At 38.6% G+C, this 20129-nt stretch overlaps 1 protein-coding gene across 50 annotated transcripts in view; it reads left to right on the plus strand.

Annotated features, from left to right (window-relative positions):
• Positions 1 to 20129, plus strand: part of LOC127582580 (mucin-16-like) — a 92650-nt gene that overhangs the window by 47764 nt on the left and 24757 nt on the right. For 42 of the 50 annotated variants that reach the window (XM_052037962.1, XM_052037963.1, XM_052037986.1 and 39 more), the window contains 31 exons: positions 540 to 566; positions 1051 to 1166; positions 1262 to 1329; positions 1620 to 1789; positions 2829 to 2855; positions 3329 to 3444; positions 3539 to 3606; positions 3904 to 4073; positions 5026 to 5052; positions 5520 to 5635; positions 5732 to 5799; positions 6091 to 6260; positions 7292 to 7318; positions 7779 to 7894; positions 7989 to 8056; positions 8346 to 8515; positions 9546 to 9572; positions 10039 to 10154; positions 10251 to 10318; positions 10601 to 10770; positions 11826 to 11852; positions 12337 to 12452; positions 12548 to 12615; positions 12906 to 13075; positions 14115 to 14141; positions 14612 to 14721; positions 14818 to 14885; positions 15176 to 15345; positions 18328 to 18354; positions 19033 to 19163; positions 19253 to 19317. In XM_052037962.1, coding sequence (XP_051893922.1) covers positions 540 to 566; positions 1051 to 1166; positions 1262 to 1329; positions 1620 to 1789; positions 2829 to 2855; positions 3329 to 3444; positions 3539 to 3606; positions 3904 to 4073; positions 5026 to 5052; positions 5520 to 5635; positions 5732 to 5799; positions 6091 to 6260; positions 7292 to 7318; positions 7779 to 7894; positions 7989 to 8056; positions 8346 to 8515; positions 9546 to 9572; positions 10039 to 10154; positions 10251 to 10318; positions 10601 to 10770; positions 11826 to 11852; positions 12337 to 12452; positions 12548 to 12615; positions 12906 to 13075; positions 14115 to 14141; positions 14612 to 14721; positions 14818 to 14885; positions 15176 to 15345; positions 18328 to 18354; positions 19033 to 19163; positions 19253 to 19317 — 2884 coding nt within the window. The remainder of the gene's footprint in view (positions 1 to 539; positions 567 to 1050; positions 1167 to 1261; positions 1330 to 1619; positions 1790 to 2828; positions 2856 to 3328; positions 3445 to 3538; positions 3607 to 3903; positions 4074 to 5025; positions 5053 to 5519; positions 5636 to 5731; positions 5800 to 6090; positions 6261 to 7291; positions 7319 to 7778; positions 7895 to 7988; positions 8057 to 8345; positions 8516 to 9545; positions 9573 to 10038; positions 10155 to 10250; positions 10319 to 10600; positions 10771 to 11825; positions 11853 to 12336; positions 12453 to 12547; positions 12616 to 12905; positions 13076 to 14114; positions 14142 to 14611; positions 14722 to 14817; positions 14886 to 15175; positions 15346 to 18327; positions 18355 to 19032; positions 19164 to 19252; positions 19318 to 20129) is intronic. The other 8 variants (XM_052037967.1, XM_052037955.1, XM_052037970.1 and 5 more) reach the window with 8 other exon arrangements.

Below are 20129 nucleotides of genomic sequence, written 5' to 3' on the forward strand. Positions count from 1 at the left end.
AGTTGTCTATTGACACCATCATGTGGTAATGCACTGACATATTTCCACACACACTCACAGGTTCACTCACCATCCAATATACACATTGCCAATTCCGAAAGATTCACGGTGAACATTTCTATAAAGCTTAATTACTTTTAAACTGTTAAGGGATTTAAAAGTAACAGATCAGGAAGGACGACTTGTGAATATTTTCTCTTTTGAAAACAAATATGTAATTCATTTATAGTCTTGCTTTCGATAGCCAGCCTTCACACCAACACTCTGCTTCACTAGTTTGACACCCCAGAAAAGATTTTTTTAATTCCTGAGAAGTGTTTAAACTGCAGGTCAAAAAAAATTTCTTTAATAAATTGTTAAAATGAAACTGAGTGCTGTTGAACTGATGAAATACCACAGACCCCGATGTTGAATAACTAAAGGCTTGATGACAGCCATTCTATTAGAAATTAAATAAGTGACATGATTTCCAAGTTATTACTGCAGTACGTTGAATTGCAAATGTGTTTTCTGACAACTCAATCTTTCTTTGTTTGCAGATTACAGGAAGATTCCCACTTTCATTGGTGAGCATGGGTTTCTATAGCATTTTATGGGATGTGTTTGCCTATTCTCTGCATTCGGGACTGTTGCATCTACCTCATACTGCAAGTTAATCATTTGATACTTGTGAAATGATAACTTCTCTTTTGAGTAAATAGCTTCACAGGAGGCATTAAGCTGCAAGGTAGTCTGAAAAATGAATGAATTGAAAACTTTGCTAGCTGATAGAAAAATATGTTTCTGTTTGTTAACAAACCCAACAGCAGTTTCGATATCTACTTCTCATCACTTATGGCAGGAATAATTGACAAACCATCCTGGCGACATCTTGGTGCAGAATTCCACTGAAGAAATGCAGCAAACATTTACCTCAGATTACATTTGTATTTCTCGATCTGATCTTCAAGCTGTACAGCATTCCAGCAATGGGATACAGTACATGGTTCTTGAAATACAGTATAATCCTGCTACCTTTCAGGTATCAAATTGTGTCTTCTACTTTCGCAGTTCCAGTCGAGGAACAACATCCCATTCATTACAACTTGACCTTTGTTGTAAACGATCTGAGATTTGAAGATGTTCAATCAAACCCATCAGGAAAGGCAAGCCCGATTGCAGCTGAGGTGAGAGAGTGTATGAGTTAGTTTTCCAGTGATATGTTACCTCAGTGTTCAGTTTTTACAAATTATTCTGACATAATTTTTGTTATTGCCCACAGCTCACAGACCTGTTCAAGAACAGCAATATCAATGCAACGTTCTTAAAATGTGCAGTAGAGTCATTCAGGTAACATACGATCACATTAATATTAAATAATTAAAGGTATATTCTACAAAACTCCGATTGTAACTGTACTGTCATATGTAACACGTGCAATATCCTAAAATCTCAAAATGGAATTTCCACCAATAACATTGCAGAATCAATATAAATCCTAACTGAGGTTTGTGCTGATCATTCCTTCAGCTCTTGAAATTTTCAACAACAACATTTTCATTGCGATCTTGCTAACCCTGCACTCAACCTGGCACTAAAAAGTTTAACATCTATCCTAATCTTCTTTTGTTTCTCTGCAGTGAGGTAACAACTGAAAGCACCAGAGTGACAGCTAATTGTTCATTCAAAAATGAGTCTGCCATGGCAGGAATCGACAGAGAACTTGTTTATCAAGTATTTGAAGAGGAGACCGAAGACGTTTCCACACTTGGGCCATACGAATTGGAGAATTACAGCCTCTATGTAGATGGTACTGATCCACCCGTTCCTTCATTTCCCTTTAACTTCTACTTCCGCCAGTCTATAGTATGTGATGACCTGCAGAGGTCACAGCACCACAGTCAGGTGCAAGGCAACAAACGCACACAAGTCCTTCACCAGCTCAACCGCTGATGGTTCAGGCTACCAGTGAGGCCTGGAAGGACAGACATATTTCCTCATTTACAACACAGTTCATGGAAAATAAACAGTGGAGGTAATTAATGTGTGGTGAAGACAACTAGCTGTCAATCTTATAAATTTTGAGATAAACGAATAAGAAGAACTAAAAGTAAAAATACATAAAAACTTCTGGAGTTTCATTGAATAATTCCAAGTTCATAAGCATTATGAAAGACTTTTAACCTAGATTATCACCTCGCTCTTGAGAGATTCACCAATAACTTTGACACCTCAATGAAACAAGCCACATAAAGGAAGACACAGACACACTCCCAATATTTACCATCTCACCAGCTCTGCATTGAGCATGGAGTTGTCCATTGACACCATCATGTGGCAATCCACTAACGTATTTCCACACACACTCACAGGTTCATTCACTGTCCAATATACACATCGTCGATTCCAAAAGCCCCACACTGAACATTTCTATAAAACTTAAACACCTTTAAACTGTTCCAGGTTTCAAAATTAACAGGTCAGGAAGGATCACTTATGGAATATTGTGTCTTTTGTAATCAAATCTGAAATTTACTCAGAGCCATGCTTTTTAAAGCCAGCCTTCACACCAACACTTTGCTCCACTAGTATGACACCCCAGACAAGTTTTCTTTACTTCCTCTGACAAGTATTTAAGACAGAGATGAAAAACAAATTCCTTTAATAAAATGAAAAAATAAAACTGTGTGTTGTTGAACTCATGAACTACCACAGTCCTCAATGTTGAATAGCTGAAGGCTTGACGACTGCCATTCTATATACAATAGGTGACCTGATTTCCTAGTTATTAATGTAGTACGTTGAATTGTAATTGCATTTTCTGATGATTAATCTTTCTTTGTGTCCAGGTTACAGGGAGATACCCACTATCATTGGTGAGTATGGGTTCCTGTTGTATTTTATGGGATACCTTTGCTACTCTGCACACTTGTGACAGTTGCATTTACCTTCTTCTTCACGTTCATTATTCGATACTTGTGAATTGATGACTTGTTTTTTAAGTAATTAGCATCATAGAAGTCATCAAGATTCCAGAGTGTCAGAAAAATGAATGACCTGAAAACCTTGCGTGCTGATACGGAAACATGCTTCTGTTTGTTAACAAACCAAAAGCAGTTTTGATATCTACTTCTGTTCATTGTGGAAGGAACAATTGACAAACCCTCCTGGTGACATCTTGGTGCAGAATTCCACTGAACAAATGGAGCAAACATTTGCCTCAGATTACATTTGTATTTCTCGATCTGTTGTTTAAGCTGTACAGCATTCCAGCAATGGGAAACTGTTCTTGAAATACGGTAGAGTCGTCTACTTTCCAGGTCATAAATTGTGTCCTATATTTCTACAGTTCCAGTCAAGGAAAGAAAACCTAATCATTACAACGTGACGTTCACTGTAAACAATCTGAAGTTTGAAGACATTCAATCAAATCCATCAGAAAAGGCGAGCATGATTGCAGCTGAGGTGAGAGAGTGTATGAGTTAGTTTTCTGGTGATATGTTACCTCAGCATTTAGATTTTAGACCTTATTCTGATGATTTTTTGTTTTTGCCCACAGCTCAAAGACCTGTTCAAGAACAGCAAGATCAATGCAACATTCTTAACATGTGTCATAGAGTCATTCAGGTAACATATAGTCACATTAATACTAAATGGTTAAAAATACATTTCACCGATGTCCTATTGTAACGGCACTGCAATATGCAACATATGCAACACATGGAACATCCTAAAATCTCAAAATGGTATTTCCCACAATAACATTGCAGAGTCAATATAAATTCTAACTGGCGTTGGTGCTGACCATTCCTTCAGCTTTTGAAATTATCAACAGCAATTTTCAGTCTCATCTTGCTAATCCTGCAACATACCTCACACGACAATGTTTATTTTTTATCCTAAACGTCTTTTGCTTTTCTGCAGTGGAGTAACAGTTGACAGCACCAGAGTGACAGCTAATTGTTCATTCAAAAATGAGTCTGCCATGGAAGGCATCGACAGAGAACTTCTTTATCAAGTATTTGAAGAGGAGACCAAAGACATTTCCACACTTGGGCCATACGATTTGGAGAACCACAGCCTCTATGTAAATGGTACTTATCTACCCATTCCCTAATGTTTCCCCTTGTCCTCTACTTCATGCAGTCTATAGTGCGTGATGTCTTGTAGAGGTCACAGCTGCAAGATTTGGTGCAAGACTACAAATCCACATAAGCCCTTCACCAGCTCAACTGCGGACGGTTCAGGATACTGGGGTGGTGTGGACATGTCTTCTTTCTTGTAAATTTTGAGACACATTAATAGGGAGAAATAAAAATTATGTGTCAAATCCAGGAGTTGTATCGGATAATTTGTTGTTCATATCCATGATAAAGACTTTGAACCTTGATGATCACTTCCTATATGAGAGATTCACCAGTCATTTCGATTGACACTATCCATGAAACTAGCCACCTAATGGAAGGCATAGATACACTCCCAAAATTTACGATCTCACCAGCTCTGCACTGAACATGGAGTTGCCCATTGACATCATCATGTGGCAATCTGCTTACAAACTTCCACTCATTCAAAGTCCAATATACACATGCCTGACTCCAAATTATTCACATTAAAAAAAGTAAATTAAACCTTAATAAACATTAAACTGTTCCGGGCTTCAACATGAACAGATCAGGAAGGACTGCAAACAGAACATTGTGCCCTTTGTCAAAACCAACGTGAAGCTAATTTTCAATCTTGCTTTCTACAGCCAGCCTTCACACCAACACACTGCTTCAGTAATCTGACACCCCAGAAAAATTTCTTACTTCCTGACAAGTGCTTCAGGTGCAGATGAAAAACAAATTCCTTCAGAAATGTGGAAATGAAGCTGCATGTATACTGGTGAACTGGGGAAATAAAACAGTCCCGGCTCAATAACTAAGTGCTTGGCCACTGGAATTTTATATTAAATTAAATAGGTGACATGATATTCTTGTTACTAATGCAGTAGGGTCAGGTGCAATATGGTTTTCTGACAACTCAATCTTTCTTCGTTTCCAGATTACAGGGAGATACCCACTGTCATCGGTGAGTATGGGATTCTGTTGTATTTTATGGGATATGTTTGCCTATTCCCTCTGCTACTGACAGTTGCATCTCCCTTATTCTTCAAAATTATCATTTGATACATAAGATGATGATTTGCCTTCAGTGTAAATAGTGTTATAGAAAGAATGAAGATTGTGTGAGATATGAATGAATTGAAAACTTTGCTTGCTGACAGAAAAACATGTTTCCGTTTGCTAAATAACCAACTGCAGTTTTGATATCTACTTCTCATTACTTATGGCAGGAACGATTGACAAACCCTCCTGCCAACATCTTGCTGCAGAATTCCACTGAACAAATGGAGCAAATATTTGCCTCAGATTACATTTGTATTTCTCGATCTGTTGTTTAAGCTGTACTGCATTCCAGCAATGGAAAACTGTTCTTGAAATACGGTACAGTCATGCTACTTTCCAGGTCATAAATTGTGTCCTCTGCTTCCACAGTTCCACTTGAGGAAGCAAATGCCATCAGCTACAATGTGACGTTCACTGTAAACAATCTGACATCTCAAGAAATTGCATCAAACTCTCCAGAAAAGGCGAGCATGATTGCAGCTGAGGTGAGAAAGTTTAACAAATTAGTTTTCTAGTGGAACATTACCTCAGTGTTTCCTTTTCACTTCTAATCCTGACACAATTTTTGTTGTTGCCCACAGCTCACAGACCTGTTCAAGAACAGCAAGATCAATGCAACGTTCTTAAAATGCGCAGTAGACTCATTCGGGTAACACATTATCACATTAATATGAAATAATTAAAATTACATTCCACAAAAGTCCAATTGTAGTAGTGTTATGTTATGCAACACATGCAATATCCGAAAATCTCAAAATGGTGTTTTACAGCAATAACATTGCAGAGTCAATATAAATTCCAACTGACGTTTGTGCTGAACATTCCTTCAGCTTTTGATATTACCAACAACAACATTTTTAATGTGGTTTTGCTAACCCTGCAATCAATTTAGCATTGAAATGTTTAACATTTATCCTAAACTTCTTTTGCTTCTCTGCAGTGGGGTTACAGTTGACAGCACCAGAGTGACGGCTAATTGTTCATTCAAAAATGAGTCTGCCATGGCAGGAATCGACAGAGAACTTGTTTATCAAGTACTTGAAGAGGAGACCAAAGACATTTCCACACTTGGGCCATACGAACTGGAGAACCACAGCCTCTATGTAAATGGTACTTATCCACCCGTTTCTTCATGTTTCCCTTTGTTTTCAGCTTCACCCAGTCTATAGTACGTGAAGACTTGCAGAGCTCACAGCACCAGAATCAGGGGCAAGGCAACAAATCCACACAAGTCCTTCACCAGTTCAACTGCTGATGGTTCAGGCTACTGGGGAGGTGTGGAAAGAACAGGCATTTTCCCTACAGGCAGAACAGTCCGTGGGAAGCAAACTGCAGAAGTACTGAATGTGTATCCAAGGCAATATGTCTTCATTCTTGTAAATTTTGAGACAAATTAATAGGAAGAAAGAAAAATTGTTTCATATACAGGAGATATATATTGAATAAATTCATGTTGATAGCTATTAAGAAAGACTTTGAACCTTGATGATCATTTCCGATATGAGAGATATGCCAGTCATTTAGATCAACACTATCCATGAAACTAGCCACCCAAGGGAAGGTACAGACACACTCCTAATATTTACCCTCTCACCAGATCTGCTTTGAACATGGAGGTGCCCATTGACATCATCATGTTGCAATCTCTTTGACATATTTACACTCATTTGAACTCCAATATACACATGCCCAGCTCCAAATTATTCACATTAAAATGTTCATTAAATCTTAATAAACGTTAAACTGTTACAGGCTTCATCATGAACAGATCAGGAAGGACTACAAACAGAACATTGTGCCCTTTTTCAAAAGCAACATGAAGCTAATTTTCAATCTTGCTTTCTACAGCCAGCCTTCACACCAACACACTGCTTCAGTAATCTGACACCCCAGAAAAATGTCTTACTTCCTGACAAGTGCTTCAGGTGCAGATGAAAAACAAATTCCTTCAGAAATGTAGAAATGAAGCTGCATGTATACTGGTGAACTGGGGAAATAAAACAGTCCCGCTTCAATAACTAAGTGCTTGGCCACTGGAATTTTATATTATATTAAATAGGTGACATTAATTTCTGCTAATTTATGCAGTAGGGTCAGGTGCAATATGGTTTTCTGACAACTCAATCTTTCTTTGTTTCCAGATTACGGGGAGATACCCACTGTCATCGGTGAGTATGGGATTGTGTTGTATTTTATGGGATATGTTTGCCTATTCCCTCTGCTACTGACAGTTGCATCTCCCTTATTGTTCAAAATTATCATTTGATGCATGAAATGATGATTTGCCTTTAGTGTATACAGCATTACAGAAAGAATGTGTGAGAAATGAATGAATTGAAAATGTTGCTTGTTGATAGAAAAACATGTTTCTGGATGTTAACAACCCAATAGTAGTTTTGATATCTACTTCTCATTCCTTATGGCAGGAACATTTGACAAACCCTCCTGCCAACATCTTGGTGCTGAATTCCACTGAACAAATGGAGCAAATATTTGCTTCAGATTACATTTGTATCATTCGATCTGTTGTTTCAGCTGTATAGCATTCCAGCAATGGGAAACTGTTCTTGAAATACAGTACAATCGTGCTACTTTCCAGGTGATAAATTGTGTCCACTATTTCCACAGTTCCACTTGATGAAGCAAATGCCATCACCTACAACGTGACGTTCATTGTAAACAATCTTACATCTGAAGATGTTGCTTCAATCTCCCCAGAAAAGGCAGGCATGATTGCAGCTGAGGTGAGAAAGGTCTACATTAGTTTTCCAGTGATATGTTACCTCATCGTTTCCGTTTCACTTCTCATTCTGACACAATTTTTGTTATTGCCCACAGCTCACAGACCTGTTCAAGAACAGCAAGATCAATGCAACGTTCTTAAAATGTGCAGTCGACTCATTCAGGTAACACATTATCACGTTGATATGTAATAATAAAAAATACATCCGCAAAATTCATACTGAAAAGACACTACGATATGCATCACATACAATATTCAACACTCTCAAAATGGTATTTCCACCAATAACATTGCAGAGTCAATATAAATTCTAACTGAGGTTTGTGCTGATCATTCCTTCAGCTCTTGAAATTACCAAATACAACATTTTCATTGCAATCTTGCTAACCCTGCAATCAACTTGGCACTAAAATGTTTAATATTTATCCTAAACTTCTTTTGCTTCTCTGCAGTGAGGTAACAGTTGACAGCACCAGAGTGACAGCTAATTGTTCATTCAAAAATGAGTCTGCCATGGAAGGAATCGACAGAGAACTTCTTTATCAAGTATTTGAAGAGGAGACCAAAGACATTTCCACACTTGGGCCGTACGAATTGGAGAACCACAGTCTCTATATAAATGGTAATTATCCAACCATTCCTTAATGTTTCCCCTTGTCTTCTACCTCACGCAGTCTAGATGGTGATGACTTGTAGAGGTCACAGCTGCACGATCAGGTGCAAGGCAACAAATCCACACAAGTCCTTCACCAGCTCAATGCTGACAGTTCAGGCTACTGGGGAGGTGTGGAAAGAACAGACATTTTCCTCACTGGCAGAACAGTCCATGGGGAAACAATTTGTAGAAGTATTGAATGTGTATCCAAGGCAACATCTCTTCATTCTTGTAAATTTTGAGACAAATTAATAGGAAGAAAGAAAAATTATGTTTTATATCCAGGAGATACATATTGAATAAATTCCTGTTCATAGCTATTAAGAAAGACTTTGAATCTTGATGATCACTTCCTATATGAGGGATTGACCAGTCATTTAGATCGACGACGTCTATGAAACTAGGCACCCAATGGAAGGTACAGGCACACTCCCAATATTTACCGTCTCATCAGCTCTGCACTGAACGTGGAGTTGCCCATTGACATCATCATGTGGCAATCCGCTTGACATATTTCCACTCATTCAAAGTCCAATATACACATGCCCGACTCCAAATTATTCACATTAAAACGTTCTTGTACCTTTAATAATCATCAAACCGTTACGGGATTCAACATGAACAGATCAGGAAGGACTACAATCAGAACATTGTGCCCTTTTTCAACACCAACCTGAAGCTAATTTTCAATCTTGCTTCTATAGCCAGCCTTCACACCAACTCATTGATTCAATAATCTGACACCCCAGAAAAATTTCTTACTTCCTGACAAGTGCTTCAGGTGCAGATGAAAAACAAATTCCTTCGGAAATGTAGAAATGAAGCTGCATGTATACTGGTGAACTTGTGAAGCATAACAGTCCTGGTTCAATACCAAAGTGCTTGGCCACTGGAATTTTATATTAAATTAAATAGGTGACATGATATTCTTGTTACTAATGCAGTAGGGTCAGGTGCAATATGGTTTTCTGACAACTCAATCTTTCTTCGTTTCCAGATTACGGGGAAATACCCACTGTCATCGGTGAGTATGGGATTGTGTTGTATTTTATGGGATATGTTTGCCTATTCCCTCTGCTACTGACAGTTGCATCTCCCTTATTCTTCAAAATTATCATTTGATGCATGAAAAGATGATTTGCCTTTAGAGTAAATTGTTTCATTGAAAGAATCAGGATTGTGTGAGATATGAACGAATAAAAAAAGTTGCTAGCTGACAGAAAAACATGTTTCCATTTGTGATGAAACCAAAAGCAGTTTTGATATCTACTTCTCATTCCTTATGGCAGGGACAATTGACAAACCCTCTTGCAACATCTTGGTGCAGAATTCCACTGAACAAATGGAGCAAATATCTGCATCAGATTACATTTGTATTTCTTGATCTGTTCTTTAAGTTGTACAGCATTCCAGCAATGGGAAACAGTCATTGAAATACGGTACAGTCGTGCTACTTTCCAGGTCATAAATTGTGTCCTCTGTTTCCACAGTTCCACTTGAGGAACCAAATACCATCACCTACAACATGACGTTTATTGTAAACAATCTGACATCCCAAGAAATTGCATCAAACTCCTCAGAAGAGGTGACCATGATTGCTGCTGAGGTGGGAAAGTTTAACCGTTTAGCTTTCTAGTGATATATTACCTCAGCGTTTCTTTTCCACTTCTAATCCTGACACAATTTTTGTTATTGCCCACAGCTCACAGACCTGTTCAAGAAGAGCAATATCAATGCAACGTTCTTAAAATGTGCAGTACAGTCTTTCAGGTAACACATAATCATATTAATATTAAATAATTAAAATTACATTCTGTGAAAGTCCAATTGTAACAACACTGTGATATGCAACACATGCAATATCTGAAAATCTCAAAATGGTATTTCCCCCAATAACATTGCAGAGTCAATATAAATTCTAACTGAGGTTTGTGTTGACCATTCCTTCAGCTTTTGAAATTACCAACAACAACATTTTCATTGTGGTCTTGCTGCCCCTGAAATGCACGAGAATGTTTAATATTTATTCTAAACTTCTTTGCTTTTCTGCAGAGAGGTAATGGATGACAGAACCAGAGTGACAGCTAATTGTTCATTCAAAAATGAGTCTGCCATGGAAGGCATCGACAGAGAACTTGTTTATCAAGTATTTGAAGAGGAGACCAAAGGCATTTCCACACTTGGGCCGTACGAATTGGAGAAATACAGCCTCTATGTAAATGGTACTTATCCACCCGTTTCTTCATGTTTCTCCTAGTCCTCTACTTCACCCAGTCTAGATTACGTGATGACTTACAGAGGTCAAGGCACCACAATCAGGTGCAAAGCAAGAAATCCACACGTCCTTCACCAGCTCAACTGCTGACTGTTCATGATGCTAGGGAGGCCTGGAAGGAACAGACATTTTTCATTACTGACAACACAGTTCATGCTAAAACAAATAGTAGACGCATTGAATGTGTATCCAAAATGACATGATGTCAATCTTGTGAATGTCGAGATAAATTAATAGGAAGAACCAAAAAAAAATACAAGGCAGCTTCTCAAGACCGAATTCTCAAGATTGAATAATTCCAAGTTCATAAGCATATGAAAGACTTTTAACCTAAGTTATTACCTCGCTCTTGAGAGAGTCACCAATAACTTTGAAGTACATTATCCATGAAACAAGCCACATAAATGAAGACACAGACACACTCCCAATATTTACCATCTCACCATCTCTGCATTGAGCATGGAGTTGTCTATTGACACCATCATGTGGTAATGCACTGACATATTTCCACACACACTCACAGGTTCACTCACCATCCAATATACACATTGCCAATTCCGAAAGATTCACGGTGAACATTTCTATAAAGCTTAATTACTTTTAAACTGTTAAGGGATTTAAAAGTAACAGATCAGGAAGGACGACTTGTGAATATTTTCTCTTTTGAAAACAAATATGTAATTCATTTATAGTCTTGCTTTCGATAGCCAGCCTTCACACCAACACTCTGCTTCACTAGTTTGACACCCCAGAAAAGATTTTTTTAATTCCTGAGAAGTGTTTAAACTGCAGGTCAAAAAAAATTTCTTTAATAAATTGTTAAAATGAAACTGAGTGCTGTTGAACTGATGAAATACCACAGACCCCGATGTTGAATAACTAAAGGCTTGATGACAGCCATTCTATTAGAAATTAAATAAGTGACATGATTTCCAAGTTATTACTGCAGTACGTTGAATTGCAAATGTGTTTTCTGACAACTCAATCTTTCTTTGTTTGCAGATTACAGGAAGATTCCCACTTTCATTGGTGAGCATGGGTTTCTATAGCATTTTATGGGATGTGTTTGCCTATTCTCTGCATTCGGGACTGTTGCATCTACCTCATACTGCAAGTTAATCATTTGATACTTGTGAAATGATAACTTCTCTTTTGAGTAAATAGCTTCACAGGAGGCATTAAGCTGCAAGGTAGTCTGAAAAATGAATGAATTGAAAACTTTGCTAGCTGATAGAAAAATATGTTTCTGTTTGTTAACAAACCCAACAGCAGTTTCGATATCTACTTCTCATCACTTATGGCAGGAATAATTGACAAACCATCCTGGCGACATCTTGGTGCAGAATTCCACTGAAGAAATGCAGCAAACATTTACCTCAGATTACATTTGTATTTCTCGATCTGATCTTCAAGCTGTACAGCATTCCAGCAATGGGATACAGTACATGGTTCTTGAAATACAGTATAATCCTGCTACCTTTCAGGTATCAAATTGTGTCTTCTACTTTCGCAGTTCCAGTCGAGGAACAACATCCCATTCATTACAACTTGACCTTTGTTGTAAACGATCTGAGATTTGAAGATGTTCAATCAAACCCATCAGGAAAGGCAAGCCCGATTGCAGCTGAGGTGAGAGAGTGTATGAGTTAGTTTTCCAGTGATATGTTACCTCAGTGTTCAGTTTTTACAAATTATTCTGACATAATTTTTGTTATTGCCCACAGCTCACAGACCTGTTCAAGAACAGCAATATCAATGCAACGTTCTTAAAATGTGCAGTAGAGTCATTCAGGTAACATACGATCACATTAATATTAAATAATTAAAGGTATATTCTACAAAACTCCGATTGTAACTGTACTGTCATATGTAACACGTGCAATATCCTAAAATCTCAAAATGGAATTTCCACCAATAACATTGCAGAATCAATATAAATCCTAACTGAGGTTTGTGCTGATCATTCCTTCAGCTCTTGAAATTTTCAACAACAACATTTTCATTGCGATCTTGCTAACCCTGCACTCAACCTGGCACTAAAAAGTTTAACATCTATCCTAATCTTCTTTTGTTTCTCTGCAGTGAGGTAACAGCTGAAAGCACCAGAGTGACAGCTAATTGTTCATTCAAAAATGAGTCTGCCATGGCAGGAATCGACAGAGAACTTGTTTATCAAGTATTTGAAGAGGAGACCGAAGACGTTTCCACACTTGGGCCATACGAATTGGAGAATTACAGCCTCTATGTAGATGGTACTGATCCACCCGTTCCTTCATTTCCCTTTAACTTCTACTTCCGCCAGTCTATAGTATGTGATGACCTGCAGAGGTCACAGCACCACAGTCAGGTGCAAGGCAACAAACGCACACAAGTCCTTCACCAGCTCAACCGCTGATGGTTCAGGCTACCAGTGAGGCCTGGAAGGACAGACATATTTCCTCATTTACAACACAGTTCATGGAAAATAAACAGTGGAGGTAATTAATGTGTGGTGAAGACAACTAGCTGTCAATCTTATAAATTTTGAGATAAACGAATAAGAAGAACTAAAAGTAAAAATACATAAAAACTTCTGGAGTTTCATTGAATAATTCCAAGTTCATAAGCATTATGAAAGACTTTTAACCTAGATTATCACCTCGCTCTTGAGAGATTCACCAATAACTTTGACACCTCAATGAAACAAGCCACATAAAGGAAGACACAGACACACTCCCAATATTTACCATCTCACCAGCTCTGCATTGAGCATGGAGTTGTCCATTGACACCATCATGTGGCAATCCACTAACGTATTTCCACACACACTCACAGGTTCATTCACTGTCCAATATACACATCGTCGATTCCAAAAGCCCCACACTGAACATTTCTATAAAACTTAAACACCTTTAAACTGTTCCAGGTTTCAAAATTAACAGGTCAGGAAGGATCACTTATGGAATATTGTGTCTTTTGTAATCAAATCTGAAATTTACTCAGAGCCATGCTTTTTAAAGCCAGCCTTCACACCAACACTTTGCTCCACTAGTATGACACCCCAGACAAGTTTTCTTTACTTCCTCTGACAAGTATTTAAGACAGAGATGAAAAACAAATTCCTTTAATAAAATGAAAAAATAAAACTGTGTGTTGTTGAACTCATGAACTACCACAGTCCTCAATGTTGAATAGCTGAAGGCTTGACGACTGCCATTCTATATACAATAGGTGACCTGATTTCCTAGTTATTAATGTAGTACGTTGAATTGTAATTGCATTTTCTGATGATTAATCTTTCTTTGTGTCCAGGTTACAGGGAGATACCCACTATCATTGGTGAGTATGGGTTCCTGTTGTATTTTATGGGATACCTTTGCTACTCTGCACACTTGTGACAGTTGCATTTACCTTCTTCTTCACGTTCATTATTCGATACTTGTGAATTGATGACTTGTTTTTTTGAGTAAATAGCATCATAAAAGTCATTAAGACTCCAGGTTATCAGAGAAATGAATGTCCTGAAGACTTTGCTTGCTGATGGAGAAACGTGTTTCTGTTTGTTAACAAACCAAAAGCAGTTTCTACTCCTCAATACTTATGGAAGGAATAATAGACAAACCCTCCTGCCTTCATCTTGGTGCAGAATTCTACTGAACAGATGGTGCAAATATTTGCCTCCAATTATATTTGTATTTCTCGATCTGTTGTTTAAGCTGTACAGCATTCCAGCAATGGGAAACTGTTCTTGAAATATTATCCAATCGTGCTACTTCCCAGGTCATAATTTGTGTCCTCTATTTCCGCAGTCAAGGAAACAAATCCGATTCATTACAATGTGACATTCGTTGTAAACAATCTGATGTTTGAAGATGTTCAATCAAACCCATCAGAAAAGGCGAGCATGATTGGAGCTGAGGTGAGAGAGTTGTATGAGTTAGTTTTCTTGTGATATGTTACCTCAGCATTTAGATTTTAAGCCTTATTCTGATATAATTTTTGTTATTGCCCACAGCTCACAGACCTGTTCAAGAACAGCAATATCAATGCAACGTTCTTAAAATGTGCAGTAGAGTCATTCAGGTAACATGCGATCACATTAATATTAAATAATTAAAAATATATTCCACAAAAGTCCTATTGTAACGTCACTGCGATATGTAACACATGCGATATCGTAAAATCTCAAAATGGTATTTCCCCCAATAACATTACAGAGTCAATATAAATCCTAACTGAGGTTTGTGCTGACCATTCCTTCAGCTTTTGAAATTACCAACAACAACATCTTCATTGTGGTCTTGCTGACCCTTCGATCTATCTTACACTAAAATGTTTAATATTTATCCTAAACTATCTTTGTTTCTCTGCAGTGGGGTAACGGTTGACAGCACCAGAGTGACAGCTAATTGTTCATTCAAAAATGAGTCTGCCATGGAAGGCATCGACAGAGAACTTGTTTATCAAGTATTTGAAGAGGAAACCAAAGACATTTCCACACTTGGGCCATACGAATTGGAGAACCATAGCCTCTATGTAAATGGTACTGACCTATCCATTTCTTCATGTTTCCCTTTTTCTTCTACTTCACTAGTACGTGATGACTTGTAGAGGTCACAGCTGCACAATCAGGTGTGTGGCAACAAATCCACACAAATCCTTCTCCAGCTCAACTGCTGAGGGTTCAGTCTAGTAATGAGACTTGGTAGGAACAGACATTTTTCTTTACTGACAGCACAGTTCATGTTAAATGAAACAGTGGAATTACAAAAAGTGGATGTGGTGTACATGGATTTTCGTAAGGCATTTGACAAGGTTCCTTACGGAAGGCTCATCCAGAAAGTCAGGAGGCATGGGATCCATGGAAGCCTGCCTGTGTGGATTCAGTATTGGCTCGCCCATAGAAGACAGAGGGTGCTGGTAGGTGGAGTGTATTCTGCCTGAAGGTTGTTGATCAGAGGTGTTCCGTAGGGTTCTGTTCGGGGACCCCTGCTCTTTGTGATTTTCATAAATGACTTGGATGAGGATGTGGAAGGGTGGGTTAGTATGTTTGCTGATGACATGAAAGTTAGTGGTGTTGTGGATTGTGTGTAAAGTTGTCATAGGTTACAACAGTACATTGATAGGATGCAGTGCTGGCCTGAGAAGTGACAAATGGAGTTCAACCTGGATAAGTGTGAAGTGATACACTTCGGGAGATCAAATTCAAAGGCAGAATGCAAGGTCAATGGCAGGACTCTTAGCAGTGTGGAGGAACAGAGGGATCTTAGGGTCCACGTCCATAGATCCCTCAAGGTTGCCGCACAGGTTGATTGGATTGTTAAGAAGGTGTATGGTGTGTTGGACTTCATTAGTCAGGGTACTGAGTTCAAGAGCCATGAGGTAATGTTGCAGCTCTACAAAACTCTGGTTAGACCATACTTGGAGTATTGTGTTCAGTTCTGGTCGCCTCATTATTGGGAGGATGTAGAAGCTTTAGAGAGGGTGCAGAGGAGATTTACCAGTATGTTGCTTGGATTGGAGAGCATGTCTTATGAGTGAGCTCGGGCTTTTCTCTTTGGAACAAAGGAGGATGAGAGGTGACTTGATAGAGGTGTACAAGATGATAAGAGGCATGAATCGAGTGGACAGTCAGAGACTTTTTCCCAGGGTGAAAATGGCTAACATGAGGGGGCATAGTTTTAAGGTGATTGGAGGAAGGTACAGCGGGGATGTCAGAGGTAATTTTTTTACACAGAGAGTGGTGGGTGTGTGGAACGCACTGCCAGCAGAGGTTGTGGGAGCAGATACATTAGGGACATTCAAGAGAGTCTTAGATAGTCACATGAATTATGGAAAAATGGAGAGGTATGTGGGGGGGAGGGTTAGATAGATCTTAGAGCAGGATAAAATGTTGGCACAACATTGTGAGCCGAAAGGCCTGTACTGTGCTGTAGTGTTCTATGTTCTATGTATCCAAGGCAACATGTTATGAAACTTGTCAATTTCAAAACAAATTATTAGGAAGAACAAAATGAATATATGGCAACATCTTGAATTGAATTGAATAATTCAATGTTCATAACCGTTAAGAAAGACTTGAACCTTGATTATCACCTCCTACTTGAGAGATTAACGAATCCCTTTGATTGACACAAGCCACATAAAGGAACACTCCCAATATCTTCTGACACATTAGCTCTGCATTGAGAATGGAGTTGTCCATTGACACCATCATGTGGCCATCTACTGACATATTTCCACACACACTCACAGTTCATTCATCGTCCAAGATACACATCGCCGATTCTAAATTACTCACAGGGAAAATTTCTTTCAACCTTTATCACCTTTAATACATTACAGGCATCTAGATGAACAGAGCAGGAAGGGCTGTTTTTGCAATACTATGCCCTTTTGGAAACAAATCTTAAATTACTTCAATGTTTTGACTATGATGTACATAGAGAGTAGTTGGAGAGATCAGGATTGGCGAAGACAAAATCCTGTGCCCTTTTTGCATATCAATCACATATTAATTCAATGTCTTGCTATTTTGATCCAACCTCTCTAACAATTTGTTACTTCTTGGCAAACCTCCAGGCCAAATAAAATTTCCTTTTATAGTTTTTAAAATTTAAAACTTCATGTTTTCAAAATCTTGTGCAATGGCTTTAATCTTTCATCATCATATCCATTTCAGAAATTCACCAATCACCTTGGTTGGCAGAGGCTTTCTGTTTACTTGTAGCTGAATTTATAATCTTCCTCATGTTACCTTTTGGAATTTATAGAATATAGAACATTACAGCACAGCACAGGCCCTTCGGCCCACAATGTTGTGCCGACATTTTATCCGGCTCTAAGATCTATCTGACCCTTCCCTCCCGCATAGCCCTCCGTTTCTCTATCATTCATGCGCCTGTCCAAGAGTCTCTTAAATGTCCCTAATGTATCTGCCCCCACAACCTCGGTGTTCCACCCACCCACCACTCTCTGTGTAAAAAAACTTACCTCTAACATCCCCCTTATACCTTCCTCCAATCACCTTAAAATTACGCCCCCTCGTGTTAGCCATTGTCGCCCTGGGAAAAAAGTCTCTGACTGTCCACTCGATCTATGCCTGTTATCATCTTGTACACCTCTATCAAGTCACCTCTCATCCTCCTTCTCTCCAAAGAGAAACGCACTCGCTCACTCAACCTATTCTATTGTTGATCACTTTTTTGACAACTGCAAATATGTAGATAGTGGGATTGGATTCTCTACCTGCTGTAAACTCAGATCAACTCGTTTGCCTTCTGTCTGGACTAACATTTAGTTTTGCATTCTCCTTTGGCAGAATGTTTGCAATCACCCATTTTGCTTTGATCATTATAAAATTTAGAAATGTATAATCTTGAATACACAATAAATCCCTCTTCCAATACAAAGATGCCCTGAGAGATTTTGCCTTGATGAGACAGGGAACATGAATGGGTGGTTTGAAAAGAGGACTACCTGGTGACAATTATCTCTGATTCCACAATCTTTTTCCTATTTCCAGATTACAATGAATCACCTACGGGAAATGGTAAGTTTGTTTCTTTGCAGTTTACATCATATACAATTTCATTCTATTTACAGCTCAGCTGCAGGGCACCCATCCCGAAAAAACATTACGTCAATCTAATATTCTGTCATCCACTCTCCTCCCTTTTTCATCTTCCATCTGTTCCTTCTAATACAATTTGTGGGAGCTGGTTCTGCATTCTTCTCTCTCTGCTGCAATTTTCCCCCATAATCCTGTTTTCTATTTATTCATAACTATTATATTTTCTTCAGTTCTACTGCTCCGCAGGAATTCTGGAGCACCCAAACTGGTGCAACAGAAGGGCATGGCAGCGGCACACCACAATCGATCGGTTGTTGGTTTGCTGCTGCAAGTGTCACTTCTGCAACCAGTGTTGCACAGTTTCACCTGGAAAATGTGCTGCTCTGCACTCCCTTCGAGCAGTGTGGTCACAATGGTTGGCAGCCACAGGCCTAATAAAGCCCTGTGCTTCTGTTGGTGGGAGATATCAAGCAGGTAGTTTGAAAGGTGATGGTTGGTGTGTGCCACAGATCAAGGACTCAGGCAACCTTGAGTCAGGAATGCACTTTATGCCTTTTTTCCCCTTTGTTTTGCTTTTGTGTGGATCTGTAAACAAGATTATCCATGCAGCTGGTTGCTATATTTCATTATGCAATTCATTTCGTCTTGTTCCAAAAGCACCGACTGCAAACCCAACACCGGTTGAGTTTAACGTGACTTTCAGTATCACAAATTTGTCATTCATGGAAGGACTGCAGGACAACACAACCCTCTTGTACCAATCAGCATCATCTGTTATCACTCGAGAGGTAAACTATCCAAACAATATTTATTGAAATTATTTTGATAATCACAAAACATATTCATTTAACTGAAACAATAAATATCTTTTATGCAGCTCAATGCATTGTTTAACAGTGAAATAGAGACAGAATTTATTGACTGCAAAATGATCTCTTTAAGGTAAGAATTATTCATTATTTTCTTCATTCTTCAGGAATCTGATAACAGAAAGGTTCTATTTACGATTTATTTGGTATTTGTTGTATCCCTTCACCATTCCTTGCATCAAATGTTTACCTTATTTCTCTTAAAATGCTGACCTGCTTTAAACTCCGTAACTATGTGTGATATTGCCTCAAATGTTCCAATAACTTTACAATATAATTTTCCAGCCTGCTTCAAGTTCAAGTTTATTGTCATAAGTATACATACACAGGGAATAAATGCAATGAAATCAGCTTTTTGCAGTACCAGCACAGTACATTACAAGATGAAGACAAACATAAGTTAACATAAACTTAAATTAACATAAATTATACATAACTTGCATGACAAGAGAAGTTTGGTAGGTACATGGATGGGAAGGGTTTGGAGGGATATGGTCCGGGTGCAGGTAGATGGGACTGGGCAGAAGACCTGGTTGGCATGGACCAGATGGGCCGAAGGGCCTGTTTCTGTGTTGTAGTGCTCTATGACATTATAACAAAATAAACATAATGACACTATGGACATTGTCGACATTATGGATTCTACAATGATCAAGATTGCTTCCTGATTCTAATAATGAAACAGATCTTCTGTTGCCCAAGATTGCTGCCACTGTGCCACATTATTTTTTCCTGTGTGGTCCTGGGGCAGACTTCTGCTGAAGGCCTGCCTCTTGCCACCTAGTGTAGCAGACTGAGGTCAGATTGTCTCAGAGCAGGCATCTGGTTGCCTTGACAGCCTGTGAGGTCCCACAATTCACTCTCTGAGCTGTCACTGTTATTGAA

This window comes from Pristis pectinata, chromosome 24, assembly GCF_009764475.1.
Source record: "Pristis pectinata isolate sPriPec2 chromosome 24, sPriPec2.1.pri, whole genome shotgun sequence".
NCBI lineage: Eukaryota > Metazoa > Chordata > Chondrichthyes > Rhinopristiformes > Pristidae > Pristis > Pristis pectinata.